Source organism: Chinchilla lanigera, unplaced genomic scaffold (genome assembly GCF_000276665.1).
Source record: "Chinchilla lanigera isolate Chin_1 unplaced genomic scaffold, ChiLan1.0 scaffold00002, whole genome shotgun sequence".
Taxonomy (NCBI): Eukaryota; Metazoa; Chordata; class Mammalia; order Rodentia; family Chinchillidae; genus Chinchilla; species Chinchilla lanigera.
This window is the reverse complement of record NW_004955403.1, coordinates 50012353-50027816: the sequence shown is the minus strand read 5'-3', so window position 1 is coordinate 50027816 and position 15464 is coordinate 50012353. Positions and strand designations below refer to the sequence as shown.

The 15464-nt window shown below is 48.5% G+C and overlaps 1 protein-coding gene across 1 annotated transcript in view; it reads right to left on the bottom strand.

Moving 5' to 3' along the window:
• The window catches only part of Ephx2 (epoxide hydrolase 2, cytoplasmic), a 39238-nt gene that overhangs the window by 10984 nt on the left and 12790 nt on the right, over positions 1 to 15464 (bottom strand). The window contains exons 6-12 of the mRNA XM_005373744.2: positions 14685 to 14759; positions 13540 to 13635; positions 13179 to 13257; positions 10451 to 10485; positions 8694 to 8720; positions 6443 to 6528; positions 3030 to 3141 (exon numbers count right to left, since the gene is read on the bottom strand). Coding sequence (XP_005373801.1) covers positions 3030 to 3141; positions 6443 to 6528; positions 8694 to 8720; positions 10451 to 10485; positions 13179 to 13257; positions 13540 to 13635; positions 14685 to 14759 — 510 coding nt within the window. The remainder of the gene's footprint in view (positions 1 to 3029; positions 3142 to 6442; positions 6529 to 8693; positions 8721 to 10450; positions 10486 to 13178; positions 13258 to 13539; positions 13636 to 14684; positions 14760 to 15464) is intronic.

Genomic DNA, 15464 nt, shown 5'->3' with positions numbered 1-15464 from the left:
AATGAAGGACCCTAACCTTAACCCTAACCCTAACCATGCTGTCCCCCATCTGCCTGATGGGAGGAGCGCATGCCTGTGTTTCTCCACCCAAGTGACATTCACATGAATTTTCATTTGGAAATACATGTTCAAAAAAGACTAAAGTACAAGATGCTAACAGTGGAGCCCCGGGCACGTAGGTTTATGGGTGGGATAAGGATGTAGGAATAGTTTGGGGGTTGTGGGGTGATAAGAACGGCAGAAAAACTCCCAGAACTTTGAGACAACAACAAATACCAAAGGCCAAAAGCTGTAATTGCAAAGCCGTTGCCTGCAGACCTCTTAGTTTACTGCAGTAACTTCTGCACCATCTCCTTTGGGTTGGGCCTAAACCGTTACGGACTATCAGATGGCCGGTAGACTATCCTCCCAAGGACACAGCAGCAAAGTTTCATTGCTTGAGAGCTGGGACACACATCCTTCGTGCTGACGATTGACCAGGTTCTTCTGATTCCTAGCACTGCTACTACACATGGTGACTTGGCCTGTTAGGGGTCACAGTTGGCCTTCAGCACTGTGGCCCCAGGTGATGGGCCGGACAGAATGAGGAGTCCAGAGGGAGGGGAGGGCCTGGCGCTGTGCACGTGATGCTTTCTCTTCTCCCCTTTTTTATCTTTTGCCGATTCCTTTGTATTTTACATTTCGAAGACACCCGTCTACTGCAAACCTGAATGCTAGTAAGGGGCTGACCATTAAAATATATATTTAATATCAGAAATACTTTGCTGTTTCTTGCAAAGGGCTGATATTCATTAATGGATCCAGTAAATACGCATGCACCTTCTAGGATGTATGAGTGTTTGGCGGGTACGTGGAGATGAATATAAGCTCCAAGGACCTAAGAATTGATGGGAAGTTGGGCAGGTGGCCAACAGCACAGAAGAAGAGGCAGCAAAAAGGACTATGGAAGGAGCAGCTTCCTCTGGCTGCCCAGATGGAAAGAGTTTTTACCAACGGAGACTGCTGTAGTAATTCAGGAGGGATCAAGAGCTGTGAGGCTGGGTGGCCTTGTTGCTTCATGCGCAGAGCTGGAAGCTGGATAGAAGTGCACGGCCTCAGGTTCCCTCCAGCTCCTCCAAACCAGAATGCATTTCACCTTTGTCCCCCCACTGACCTGCTCTGGAAGCCTACAAGGGCCTCTGCCTGCAGCACATGCGCTGCCTAGCAGACACCAGCCAGTCTCTGGTGACTGCACCAGACACAGGGGTGGGGGCACAGAGCCCCTGCTGGGCAGCGTCAGCCCAGGAAACTGCAGAGACGGCTAAGAAGCAAACACCAACACCCCACCTGGGACACATCCGTAGGTAAAAATCTTTCTGTAAAATGGGAGGAAACCACTATTCTGTCAGATACACAGAGGTCAACACAAGGACACAAGAAAAAAGACAAGCACGACCACCGAGGCTGTCATCTCGTATTCCCTCCTTTCTCTTGCTCCTCTTATCTACCTGTGATTTAGGGTCTGATAGAAGCAGCTAAGCACAAAACCAGAGTACCAAGGCTCTCCTTTCCTTCCTTCCCAGCCTTCACCTTCTTCCTACTTCTGTTGTCGGGCTGAGGGACTTCCGTGCGGATGGACAGATTTATCAGCCCTCTGTCCTCTTTGATTTTTTATTGCCCTTATGGGATCCTCTTGCCCTTCTAAGGACGATCTGAGGACAAAGCCCTGTTCACGCCCTGAAGGTCCCTCTGAACACTGAGCTGCGTCCCTGAGCTGAACAGTAGTTGCTTTGGGCAGGGGAGCTGTTCTCCATAAATTAGAATCATGACCAACAACACACAGGCTGCCCAGACCTTCGCCTGGGCATCGATCACAGGTAATGTCCGTCCTGCTGCTGGGTCTTGCTATGGCATTCATCAGGATGTAGAAGGCCACCATTGATTCTCTGCTGTAATTGAATCTCACAGAGGGGCAGACGATATGCGTCTCTTTTCCTCCCCATGTGCTCCCACAGCATAGACCCAGGGCACTCACGGGGGCCAGACGTGGGACAAGACAGTGACCTCTCAGAGTGTGCAAGGACCAGGGCCGTGGGTCACTGGACCGCTCTGTGGATGGAGCTTTAGTATCCTCCTCTCTGAGAACTACCACATATTTGGACTCTGCTGTACTCCAGCACTGGCCACAGATGCTTCCAAGAACAAGGCGAGTCCCTGCCCTTGAAGTAGCCCAGGAGTACACACTCACGGCTCTGTGGGCTCAAAAGGAGCAGCGTTACTTGGGGACGCTGACCTGGAGAAGGCAGTGTTGGGATGGCTATAGAAGGCCAGGCTTGGGGGTTAGCCCTTTTGGCTGACCAGGGTGCTATTCAGAAAACATCCTGCAGTCCTGTGTAGCTGGGACCCTCGGGGCATGGCTCCTTCTTAGGAACCAGGTTGAGGAAGGGCCTTTATTCATCCTGAGCAGCTGACCCATGCTGCTCACCATCACAGTGAACCCCACCATCACAGTGTCGCCCACAGTCTTATGCTGTCTTTGAACGGCATCTTGCTGGTGCACGGGCTGGTACCTAGAAAGCTTCCATGCTTGTGCAGCACACTTGGGGCCCACTGTGAGATTCTTTGGCTTTGAGATTCTTTGGGTGCCAGCATCACACAACCCAGTTCTCAGGGGGTAGAGACGCCAGCTTGCTGGTGACGGGCCATGAGCTGTCACCAGGAAGACAGGTGATTTCTACAGCCTCTCAGCCAGAAAAGGAAGAAGGGGAGCCCGCAGTGAGCACTCAGCTCCCACTCCGTTGTTCCAAGAGGCAGGAGAATCCAGCGTGGTGCTACCTGCTACTTTCCTGCCCTCTGCCACCCCGAAACATGCCACTGTTACTTGCAGGGGACCTGCTCGGCTTTGCAGCCAGCTGCATCCAAGCCCATCTGTAAAATCACTTTGGACTAATACTACAGGAAATGGGACAGAGACAGGCCAACAGGGAGGAGGAGAGAAGGAAAGAAGGACTGTCATGCCGGCATCATGGCCCTCAGCACTCCACACTCACTGGTTCTTGGAAGTAGAGTTGGTAATCAAACACCGGATTGGCTTTGATGGCCTCCATGGGGTGCACCTTGGGATTTGCTGGGATGAAGGGAGTGTTCAGACTGGCCACTGCCCTGCAGAAACAAGAGACACCAAGGCACAGCCTGTAAGACAATGTCTCTAAGAACCAAAAAGGCTCTCGCATGTTAACATTGAAGGGTAGAGCAGAAAAATTGTGTGTACAAGATTTTAGGGATTAGTACTCACATTTTAAAATTCCTAGCCCGGGGGTTTTTCTTATCTACTCATCTGCAATATGTCTCACCTATCTGACTTAGGCAAAGAAACATGGAATTGTATGCACCATCTCAAAACAGGTTAGAATATGTAGATACTTGTGTGCCTCTAGTTTTAAGAAATACATTTGCTTTTTTTCCTCCTCATTCTCTCACTGAGTCTTTCATTGACTCACGGTGTCTCTCCTCTGTGTAGAGTGTAATCCCATGTTATGTAAGGGGTGGGGGTATAACAAATAAAATAGTCTCCTCCAAGGAACTTAGTAGCAGTCAGTAAGAAGAGACTAAGCAGAGAGGCATATTTTCTTATGGCTGTTATATGAGCCATACGAGTTGCTTAAAGTAGCGTGAGAGTTCGAAGGGGATCAAGAATGCCTGAATTTGGCCATCATGGAAGGCCTTGGGGACAAGACAACACTCGAACTTCATTTTAAGGGTAGAGAGAGTTGGGGGAGGGGGCCTCACGGCTGAGCCTCAGCAAATTCTGAGAGGTGAGGAATGCGCACGGCTTTGTTGGATGCAACAAAGAGACGGTGCCATTAAAAGCTGAGGGTTTACCAGGAGCATCTTGAGAAATATGAAACTGAAAGGGAGCCTGGACATTAAGAGCCCAGAGCCTTGACCTGATGCTGTAGGAAACCAGGAAAACCAGGAGGGTTTCTGAGAAGGCGCGGAGTGGCCCAAAGCTGCAGGCAGGAAGATGAACCAAGCGGTGACAGAGCACACAGAGGCAGAGGGAGAATCTGGGAGCAGAGGTCAGCTGCAGGGTCACCAACTGCACTGGTCACCTCACCGGAAGCAGGGTGACAGCACTAGGGAAAAGGGGTGGGTGAATTTGAGACAGTGCTAAAACAGCATCGATGGGACTGCAGTTAGTCTGGCTGGTCTGTAAAGCATTCCATATCCCACTCCTAGCCTGGGCAACTTTTCCTCAGAAGAGAAACAGAGAGACTATCTGGGCGGAAGTAGGGAATAGGAAGAATGGGGTGACTACAGCAAATGAAATAATCAGGGAAAGGAGCGATGAGGCTTGGCGAGTGCCAGACAGTCTGTCTGTCTGTCTATCATTCAAGTCACAAATATAATTTAAAACTTTCTCTTTGCCACAATAAAACAAGTAAAAATAAACAGGTAGGATTGACTTTAATATTTAAGTCAACAGACCTACAACATTAATAATGTAAATATAATCAGTACTAACAATCTTAATGAGATATTCCACATTCATTCCCTTGCTCCCTCCCTCCCGCCTGCTTTCCCTCCCACTCTCCCTCTCCCTCTTCACAAAGCTGCTGAAATCCGCCACGCATTTTCCACACACAGTAAACTCAACTCGGGGTGGCCACATTCCAAGTGTTCAACAGCTACATGGCTGGAGGCTGCCATACTGAATAGCAGGGTGAGGGTATAAAATAAGTTATATCAATAACAATAGGCTTCTAATGTTACAATGGTGGACCTATTTTCAGCATTATTTAAATCACAAGTCAAGAAATTCTAGCTTTCACTACATATTCTGAGAGGCATAGGGTTTTTAAATCACTTTGACATATACTTTATCCTGTAAATTAAAAAAACTACCATTATAAAACAAGATGATAGAACATAAATGCTACCGCTGATGGCATTAAAATCAGAAAAGGCTATCCAGCTTCCTTTGGGAACAGAATCTCCAGGAGGCTGGCAAAGAAAGAATGCAAAAAGTTACTTCTGGACACACAAGCGAACAGCGTGCATTAAATGAGCCCACAGTTTACCTCAGTAGACAGCCAAACTAGGGATTAAAAGGCATAAACCACACAAAAATGGGTTAATTTTCCCATTCACTGTCTGGCTAGAAAAGTGAAGCTCAATGTAGTGAATGGTGTTTTTAAACAGCAGATGTTCCCGTACCCAGCAGGTATGTCCCACCAGGAAAGACCCAGGGACAAGGCTACTTCAGGACAACAGGTTCAGGAGCAGCCACTGCCAGGACACAAGGACACCCTGGAGAGAGGGAGCTCAACATGGAGAGGAACCCAGAGCAGCAGAGGTACTTTGGATCTGATGTCATTCAGGCACTCACTTGGCCCAGGTTAAGTGTTTTTAAATACTCAACAGTAAGGTATTTTTCCTCCTTAAAGACAGAAATCATATGCTAATTGCTATGTTTCCCTTTGTTCATTTTTAAAAAGCATGTAAAATGCCTAGCATTTCCTGGTGAACCGAGTTCTTAAGAACTAAGCTCTATTTCCAGTCAGAGTGAGAGAGAAGGGTGGAAGATGGAGGTGGGAGGGTCAGTAGAACAATAATGCAATAACTTCAAGAATATTTTAGGGAAACATCTCCTTGGTTTGGGTGTTTGACATAATCTTGTGGGAACGGAGGTTGAACAACGTTCTCTGCCGGTTCTGTTCTTACAAGCTTAGCCATGCAAAAAGTACTGGATTAGTTGAAGAATTGCAGATGGTTGTTGAGCCTTGTGTTTCCCTAATTTGCTAAAAAGGGGATCGGGCAGATTGTACCTGCAGTTTGAAGGCTCAAACAGGGTGTGTCCACAAAGACCACTCCACTCTGGGTTTAAAACCTGTCACCTGGAGGCCCTGACATGCCCCTCTAATGATGACTTTGAATGGGGTGATGGGGACCACAAGGCACCACACTAACTGTACGTTCTTGCAGGTTGTATATGCAGGTAGTAGTTCTTACCGCTGCTCATCGCTGAGGAAATGAAGACCTGAGAGGTGAAGTGATCTGTCTGTAGCCACTTCAGGGCAGAATTGAAGGCCACACTCCTAGGCTAAGGACTCCTAGGCTAAGGCTGGACTCCCTTCTGGGACTTCACTCTGTGCTTCCAACACCCCTTAACCACCTCCCTAGTCCCCTCCCCTCAGCCATGATTCCTACATTCCCACTGGCCACTCAGGCCCTGGGTTATGTGTCCCACTGTTAGTAACTGGGACAGAGGTTGCTTCCTGATTCACACGCTCATTAGGCCTCATTGTGGATGTGCCAATGGGCACCAAAGAGCAGAGGAGTTAACCTCTCAGATGACCACCTTGATTTGAGGAAATTTTCTGAGGAGCAAGCCCTGAGAAGCAACCCTCCAGTGAGTTTAAATTCAGTCTTGGCAAATGCCTGTTGCCTGTGGCCCACTCACCTCACTCGCTCGGGGTAGAAGAGGGCCATGTTCCACACCAGAACGCCTGCCCAGTCGTGGCCAATAAACACCGCCTGAGGGATGCCCTGTAGAAGGAGCAAGCGGGGCACCGGATATGACATAGGCGAATTTCCGGTATGGGGCACCAGGAGGCAAGGCCTCTTCTGCCAAGCCCAGGGCCCCTCTGCCACCCTAATTTCTCCAAGACATCCACCCTCCTGAAGCATTCATTCCCACACAGGCTCCCACACACCTCAAGAACCACTGGCCTTTATAATTTTCTTAGAGGGCTGAGGCCACTGGTCCTGAGTTCCTTCACTCACTCTACCTTAACTCAGATCAAATTCTATTCCCCCCTATTCTCCTTTATCTCTGAAAAGAAGTATGCCTGCTCTTTCCCTGTGCCACGGTCCTCTTCCACTGAGTCATTGTGACTCTACTCTCACTCTCTAGGGGAGTTCGCCTCCCTTCTTTATCCAGAAGTTCAAATCATACATTTCCTCTTCCTTCCTTTCTGTTGCTGCTGCTGCTCCTGCTGACAATGCATGCCCTCTACTGCTCATCTTCCCTGACCCAGAACTCTGCTAGGCACACCAACCATGACCTGGAACCTGCCCATGGCCTTCCATACCCAGTCTATAAATGGAAAGCCAGGCTGCTGTGGTCATGGAGTACGGGGGGTTGAACCCAGGGACTGTGCACTGAGTTACATCCCCAACCTTTTTTTATTTTGAGATAAGGTCTTGTTAAGTCACTAAGTTTCCCGGGGTGGGCTCATACCTGCAGTCTTTCTGCCTCAGCCTCCCAGAGTGCTGGGATTATGGACCTGTGCCACCACATCAAGCTCCTGCTCCACTCCTCTGTACTGTCAAATTTCTCACAATGTCTACACCAGTCACCTCCCTAAATAACTTCTTGAGTTCCTATAGTTTGACTACTCCCTGCTACCCCAAGTCCAGGGCAATTCCCTCTAAAAGCTACTACTGGAATCACCAGGCATTGTGTGGTTTTTCCTGGTTCTCACGCTTCTGACCATAATGTAGGATCAGACAGTTCCTCTGACATATCCTTCCCATGGCTTCTGTGGATCTGGGCTTCCTAGGCCCCGATGTCCCTCGCTGTGCTCCCTCCTCTGCCTCTCACCTGGGAGTGTTTCAAGGTTCCACCCTCAGGATCTTCTCTATCTGGACACTGTGAGCTCACACCACTATCACCTCCACCCCCAGGGACAGATAACCTCCTCACCTGTGGTTGGCCCAGGCCCCTTCCCATGCCTCCGAGCAATGACTGAGCCAGAAAAGGACAACTGACCTTGCTGACCTGCAGCCACAGTCCTCTTTCTCCAGTCTGAGACAATCTCAGCCACCTCAAAGTCTTGCAGCAAGATGGCCACAGAGTCAGGACTGGGCAGCCATGTGGGGCCTTGCCACTGAGATGTCCCCATCACACACATTCCTAACCCAATTTCACAGGACTGGGAGGATGTGGAGGGTAGGCTTCCACCTCCTCCTCTTCTCATGTTCCCATAGGGCCCTGCTGTGGAAGTGGCTATCCCAGAGTCTTCTCCTCAATGAGCTAAACCCTGCCATGTTGGCTTGTCTATGCTTTATCTCCCCACATCTATGGCCCGGCACTGCCTTCCCCATGTGTTCGTCATGCCCCAGGCTGAATCTGGGGAGGGAGAGGGCAGGACAGAGTGGAGTCTCAGGAACACAGTGTGTGCTCTGCCAGAAACCATGATGATCGGTTTTCATTCATTATCACTGAGTCCGACACTGTCAGTGATGTCAAAGGAAGGCACTCGAGTTCAGATGTATCAGGGAAGATGAAGGTGTGACATTAGCCAATAGGCCATTCTCCACCTTTTCCCCCTCATACTGAAGGCTCTCCTCCCTGACTCGAAGCCAGCAAAGGTGTTGCCCTCCTTCCTGGACAAACAAGCTGACTCCATGTGATCCTTCCACACTGTTTTTTTTTTTTTTTTGGTTTTTCTCCGGTACCGGGAACCGAACTCATGACCTTGCGCTTGCCAGGCAGGCGCTTTTGCCGCTGAGCTAAATCCCCAGCCCCCTTCCGCACTGTTTTGCACCTTTTACTTTGAACCTCTCCTCCTCCCTGCTGTCCAAAACTGTGCCTTCCCCTGCCTTGCTCTACCTGTCTAACAGCTGATGCCTCAAAGTCTTCCGCTTTCCCTTTAATTTCCCAGCCCCAAACAGAATTCTCCAAAGAATAAGTCCACATAATGACTTACCAACTTATCCAGGAAGGTCACCATCTCCTAAGAAAGAAAACACAGAAACAGAATCAGAAATTATGTCCAGCAACCTCTGCCACTTCCAGATCAGAACTATGGTATTCATTTCGTTTGGAGCTGATGATGAGCTTCCTAACTCCCTTTATTGAAGCTTTGAGCCCCGGTACCTCAGATTGCAACTGGGTTTGGAGATACAGTCTTTAAAAATGAAGTTTTTAAGCTTCTAGGGTGAGTGCTAAGCCAGCGTGACTGGTGTTCTTATAAGAGTGGAGATTAGGACACAGACACACCTGAGGAAAGGTATGGACCACAGGGGGACACAGAGAGAACACGGCCACCTACAAGCCAGGAAAACTAACCCTGCTGATACTGTAGTCTTAAATTTCCAGTTTCCTGAACTCTGAAGAAATATATTTCTGTTGTTTCAGGAACTCAGCCTGTGGCATTTTGTTACAATGGCCCTGGTGGACTGCGGCAGCCACAAATGAAGAATTTAGCTAAGGACTCCCCAGAAATTCTTAAGGTGCCTGGCAAAGCTGGCCGCACACACAAGGTTCTCCACGGGGACCAAGACCCACTGCCTCTGCGCTGTGGGTGAGTCCTCAGGCGCTGCGTTGCAAGAGGAAGACGGCAGAACTGTGATCCAGCAACAGTGGTCAGAGCAAACTGAGCTCCCTTTACACAAAAGAAGCAACCGAGGGGTGTGAGACATGAACTCGATACAGGGGCATCTTTACTGTCTCCTTCTAGGGACACTACTGATGTTCTTGTCCAAAACCCCTCCTCCCCAGATAGTTTTCTTCAAAGCCATCATCCACTTTCTTTCTATTTTGTATTTCATTCTTCTGCCTTTAGGCACTCAATCTGGCTGTCAAACCTGACAAGAACTTGTTGCAGTTTCCCAGGCCCTCATCTCTGCAGCGCCTTCTTCCTTCCAGCTGCAGAAGAAACTCTACGTGTGGTATTCTGTGTTTCCACAACTTCCAGCTGCTTACAGGCCAAAGTGGAATCAATGCTGATAGTTCCAGGGCAGTCAGAATCTCATACTGCTTCTTGGTCCCAAATTTCACTTTTAAGAAACCGCCTCTACTTTTAAAAATATTTTATTTATTTCATTTCATTCTACTTTAGCATTTTATTTTATTTATTTCATTTTCAGCTTTATTGGAAGATCCCTGGTGCTAAAGAAATGTTTTCCAAAAACAAGCGCTGGATCTACAGATATTATTATGACTCTGTCCATAGAACTATGTGCTGGAAAACTCTTAAGGGAGCTCTGCAGCCAGGCAAGAATGGATTACACCTGGGCACATCATAGTCGCCTCTTCCTGCAGGTAAGGGGCACTTACCCTTCCATTCCTCCCCTCCGCAATGGCTCCATCAACAACACATGACCCGGTACACTTCCAACCCGATACATGTTGACTGTCATTTATAACTATCATCTCAACTTGCCATGAGAATTCATTCCCGAATGCTGTGCAACATGCTCTCTTAGAATTTAAAGGGAGGCCCACACTTTTGGCTTATAGCAATGAAAACCCAGGACAGAAAAGATATTATGACCAGGTGTGGTGGCACATGCCTGTAATGCCAGCACTTGGGAGGCTGAGGCAGGAGGATTATTGTGAGTTTGAAACCAGCCTGGGCTACAAAGTGAGCTCAAGGCTAGCCTGAACTGCATAGCGAGACCCTGTCTCAAAAAGACAAAAAACAAAAGAAAAGATATGGGAGTTACCTAAGATCTTTCTTACCTTACAGAGCACTTCCATGGCATATTCTTCTATTTCTGCAATTAAAAATAAACAATATATTTTATTCCCATAACTTAAAATATACAACAAAGTAAAAAAAAAATCCCTTTGCAAGAATGAACACATAACTTATTAATTGATTGTGTTCAAGTCTTCAGTCCAATTTTAATTGACTTTTGTATATGATGCAAGATAGGGGTCCAATTTCATTCTTTTGTGGATTTTCTACTAGGGTTTATTGAAGAGACTGTTCTTTCCCTAGCCTGTGTTCTTGGTACCCCTGTCAGTGACCGGGTGATAGTATGTGTGTGGATCTACTTCTGATCTCTCTATTCTGTTCCACTGGTCTATCTGTCTATTCTAACATTTCTATCAGACTGTTTAATTACTGCAGATTTGTTGTGTAATGTGAAATCAGGAAGTATAGATTTCAGATGCCTCCAGTTTTGTTCTTCTTTCTCAAGGTTAATTTGGTTTTGTGTTCTCCCATGGTGCCCTATGTTTAATTTTTTTTTTTTTTTTTTTTTTTTGGTACCGGGAATTGAACTTGGGACCTTGCACTTGCCAGGCGGGTACTTGTGCCATTGAGCTATAATCCCCAGCCCATGGTGCCCTATGAACTGCAGATTTTTTTTGTCTACTTATGTGAAAAATGCCATTAGAATTTTGATAAGGTTTAAATTGCATATGTGCATTGCTTTGGGGAGTATGAACACTTTAACAATAACAGCAATTCTAGAAAGCAAAAAGAAAAGGAAAGAATGAAAAACAGAGAAAAACAAGAAGAAATAGTTCAAAGAATTAATTCAATAAATGTTCTAAGAACTGAGGGATATTTATATTCACCAAGTGAGTGGAAAAAGATGTACATTAGAACACAATATCATACAATTTCAGAACACAACAGATAAAGAAAATATCTTAAAAGTGTCAAAACTAAGGGAGGAAAAAAAGAACAGTCAGATAGAAAGGTTTATAGATCCAGAGGTTCAAAGGTTCAAAGGTCCAGAGATTTCTTCACAGCAACAGCAGAAGCTCACAAATGGTAGGACAAGGGCTTCCAAATTTTGAGAGAAAGGTATTTTAAACCTAAATTGTATTGTCAAATGATATGACATGTATACACAAATTATTTGAGATGTATGTGTTGTGTATTCCAAATTATGATACTTGGTTTTAGAACTCTTCTTATGTATAATCTTTCAGCAATAAGTAACATTCAAATTATAATTTTCCAAAACAGAGGGAGAAAGGCAGGAAAGGAGGGAGAGATGAAGAAAGACAGTCAGGGCGAGAGAGGGGGAAAAGGGAGGAAGGGAGAGAGAGAAATAAATATGAATATGAATGAGTTAGGGTAAGACCACATGTCTCAGTTTCTCCAGGACAGTTTCAGTTCAAAGGATGCCAACATATTAATAGTGTATTGCTGCTTTTTTATAATGTGCTGGTGTCCATGCTAAATGCTATTACTAAGCTATGCCTGTGAGATTCACAGAAGACTGAACTATATGTGAATAAAAATAAAACACTTTAATAGATAAATTACAAAATGGAAGCCCTTAGCTGACTTTCCAGATGGTTGGGCTGGAGGCTGTCCATTCGTCTAAAATCCTGCATTATTCAAGAGGCTGGGTAAGCTGAGCCAACACCATCAACCTTAAGCGAATGACGCCCCTCACATGACATGCCAGGGGGCCAAGTGGGCCCCAGGCCAGGTCAGCTGGCTGCAGACATCACAGCCAGATGTGTTGGGTGTGATCACAGGGCAGCAGCTCTAGCAGTGGGTGTGGCTTACTAAACCGGGCCACCAACTGCATCCCTGACCCTCAGGGCACTAGGAAACGTGCTCATGCCTCGATGCTTTACATTCCTACCTCCATGCTGAGGATCTTAAGCGCTGGGCTGACAACACCTCTAAAAGGACTCAAGCCACCAGGAAAATGGCCATTAGCCTCCATGTGGCCTCAGGGGTTGAGGCTGTCTAATGCCCTTCCTTGGATAGATTCCCACTGTGATCCACAGACACTGCATTAAAGATCTGTCCTCCAAATTACTGCAGAACCCAGCCATTCTACTCCTGGACACATATCCCAGAAGTCAAAAAGCAGCAATCAAATAGGTATCTGCACACCTATGTTCACAGCGGCACTACGCAAAGTAGCCCAAAGGAGGAAGCAGCCTGAGCGTTCTTTGGTGGATGAATGGAGAGGCAGGATGTGCTAGATACTAGCAATGAAATAGCGTTCAGCTTCACCAAGAAGAAAGCCCAGCAATATCCTGCGTCACGGGTGACCCTGGAGCACAGAAGGCTAAGTGACATAAGCCAGGCGCAAAGCACAGCTGCTGCATGATTCCACCTCTCTGAGGCACTTGGAAGATTCAAACCCACAGAGAGAAAGTAGAATGCAGGCTGCAGATGCCGGGAGAGGAAGCACTGAGTTGATATTTAATGAATTCAGCATTCAGGTTTGCAAGGCGAGAAAATTTCTGGAGAAGTATGGTGCTTCCTACATCCCACAGCACCGAGGACCGGGAGGAGGCTCCCTTGGGGATGGGATTTGAGTGTCTTTTGGGGACATCTGGGGCCCAAAGTGCAGAGACACCAGACACTGCAGGAAAGGACAGGGCGAGTCAGACCCCCTTCCCTGGGACAGGACCACTCAGTGGGGTGGAGAGCGGGGACAGGCAGACACACAGCCACACAGGACGTGGCAGGACACCAACCCACCGGGAGGGGAGGACGAGTCGCCATAGCCTTTCATGTCCATCGCTAGGACCCGGTAGCCCGCCTGGGCCAGAGCAGGGATCTGGAAAGCAAACAGTTCAGGCACACTGCAGCGTGGTCTCACAGAGCAAGCTGACACTGCATGCTCGCTTCTCTCCGTCCCCTCCCCACGTACTGCACAGCACTACCTGGCCTCTTCGCCATGGTGCTGGAAGGAGCCCGCCTGCCCTGGTCGCCGTAAACAGTGGCAAAGCCCTTGCGGATTTCTATACTCACTGCAATGCTTTCCCAGCAGGTGGCGAATCTGTCTTCTTCCCCTCCCGGCCCCAACTGGGGGGGCCTGACCTCCCTGGGTTTCCCTTACCTGGTACCTCCAAGAGAACCAACTCTCAGGAAACCCATGGCAGAGGCACACAACAGGGCCAGAGCCCAGCTCCACGAAGTGCAGACGGACCCCAGGCTGCCAGGAAAGAGGGGAGAGGCAGTGACCGCCATGTCTCCATTGGCCACATGGAGCCGACATCCCTTTTACAGACCTCGCCAGGGCCACGTCACTGGGTCACCAGACCTCATGTGACCCAGCTTTCTCAGTGAAAGACCTCAACGCAGATGAAGCTGGCTGGGCAGGGACACTGGCCAGTCTGTGCCACTGGAACAGTGGCTTTCACCGTGACATGAGAGAGTGGGGCTGGGTATCAACAGAAACTCACAAGGTGGCTTCCCTCTCTAAAGCGCCTCCTTATTGATGGGGTCTCACTTGCTGTTTTGCCAGGGCCTGATTGTGTACAGACCATAATATTCTCGGTACTGTGCAGAATTCCACTGCTGTGCTGTCGAAAGCTGTTTGTTTCTGAAATACGAATTTTTTTCAGGCTTTGCTACACTCGGTCCTGCCAGGGCACTCGCAGTGACTCAGACACAGTCAGGGCTTGCTGTGGGGCTGCGCTCTGCTCCTGACCTGACCCACACAGCCCAAGATCTCTTCCCATCCGCTTAAGTGGGGCCAAAGGCAAAGGGAGAAAGATCCCAAAGTGAATCCATGAAGACAGCCCCAAGCCCTGAGTCTGTGTCTGGCATAGATCTGCTGGCTGGGTCAGGATTCGGGGGCCCTGTGCTCGTGGCCTTGGCCTTAACATGGCCCTGGCTGCCTGGCATTGTAATGGCCTTTTCCATTAATCTCCCTGTGGGTTCCCTGTCCACAACTGCCCCTCACTACCCAGCCCACGCTTGGTACAAAGAGAGTCCTCCATAAACACTTGCTGTATGAAAAATTTTCTATTATCCAGAGCACAGGCCAGATGTGCACAGACCCCTGGGCCCTGGGCTTCCCAAGGCCCCACGGCCTGCTGTTCCAGGGGTTGGACTAACCAGTCATACCGCTTTACGGCATCTAGGGCAGGGACCGTGGCTAGTATCAACTTCTGAGGAATGAGACTTAGGGGAAATTCTATTTCCTTGAAAATGGTGGGTGTCCACAAACACCTCTGCGGGTTATCCTCGGTAACTCACCTTTATGGTCACATAGCCATGGCTCATGTCACTGGGGCTGCAGGAGACTGGCAGAGGGGCCGGAGTTTGGAGAAGCTGGAAGTACAAAAGAGAGATAGAGAGGCAGAGCACTTCCTCCCAGGAGCCGTTCCCAGTGTGAGTGTAGGACTCCTTCGAGAGACCCCAGAGGTCACCCTTGCCATCCCTTCCGGAGTGCTGCTGGTAACTGACGCCCTCCCTTCCAGGGAAAGCTGGACTCTCATTTCCTGCCTCCCTTCTTGTGACTGGGTTCTGGCCACTGAAATGCAGACAGCCTCCCAGCCTGAAAACTCCCTCACGATTCTCTACATTCTCTTGTCCCCCATCTTCCAGCCGGGTGTGTGGTGTGACCTTGGAAGCTCCAGGTGGAAGACGGTGGAACCTGCGTCGGTCAGTCCCTGACTGACGGCGGGGAGCAAGCTCTGGCCCCTGCGAACTGAGCTTCATATAAGCAAGAAAGGAACAGTGCAGCTTCCAACTTAAATAGCACTCTCTCCACAGCAGTTCCTCAGATGGTCAGCAGCTCACAAGGCAGCTGCTCTGTCACCCTGTGTCTCTGTGGAAAGTGGTCTCCTTCACGTGGGCCAAAATGTAACTCCCAGGGGCCTTTGTGTTTTTCTGCTCAGGAGTCGTTATAAAGTGCCACAGACTGGGTGGCTTCAACACTTTTTTCCTCACAGTTCTGGAGGCCTGGGAAGGGCTGGTTTCTCCTGGGCCTCTCTCTCCTTGGTCACCTTTTCCCCACGTTTTCATATGGTCTGT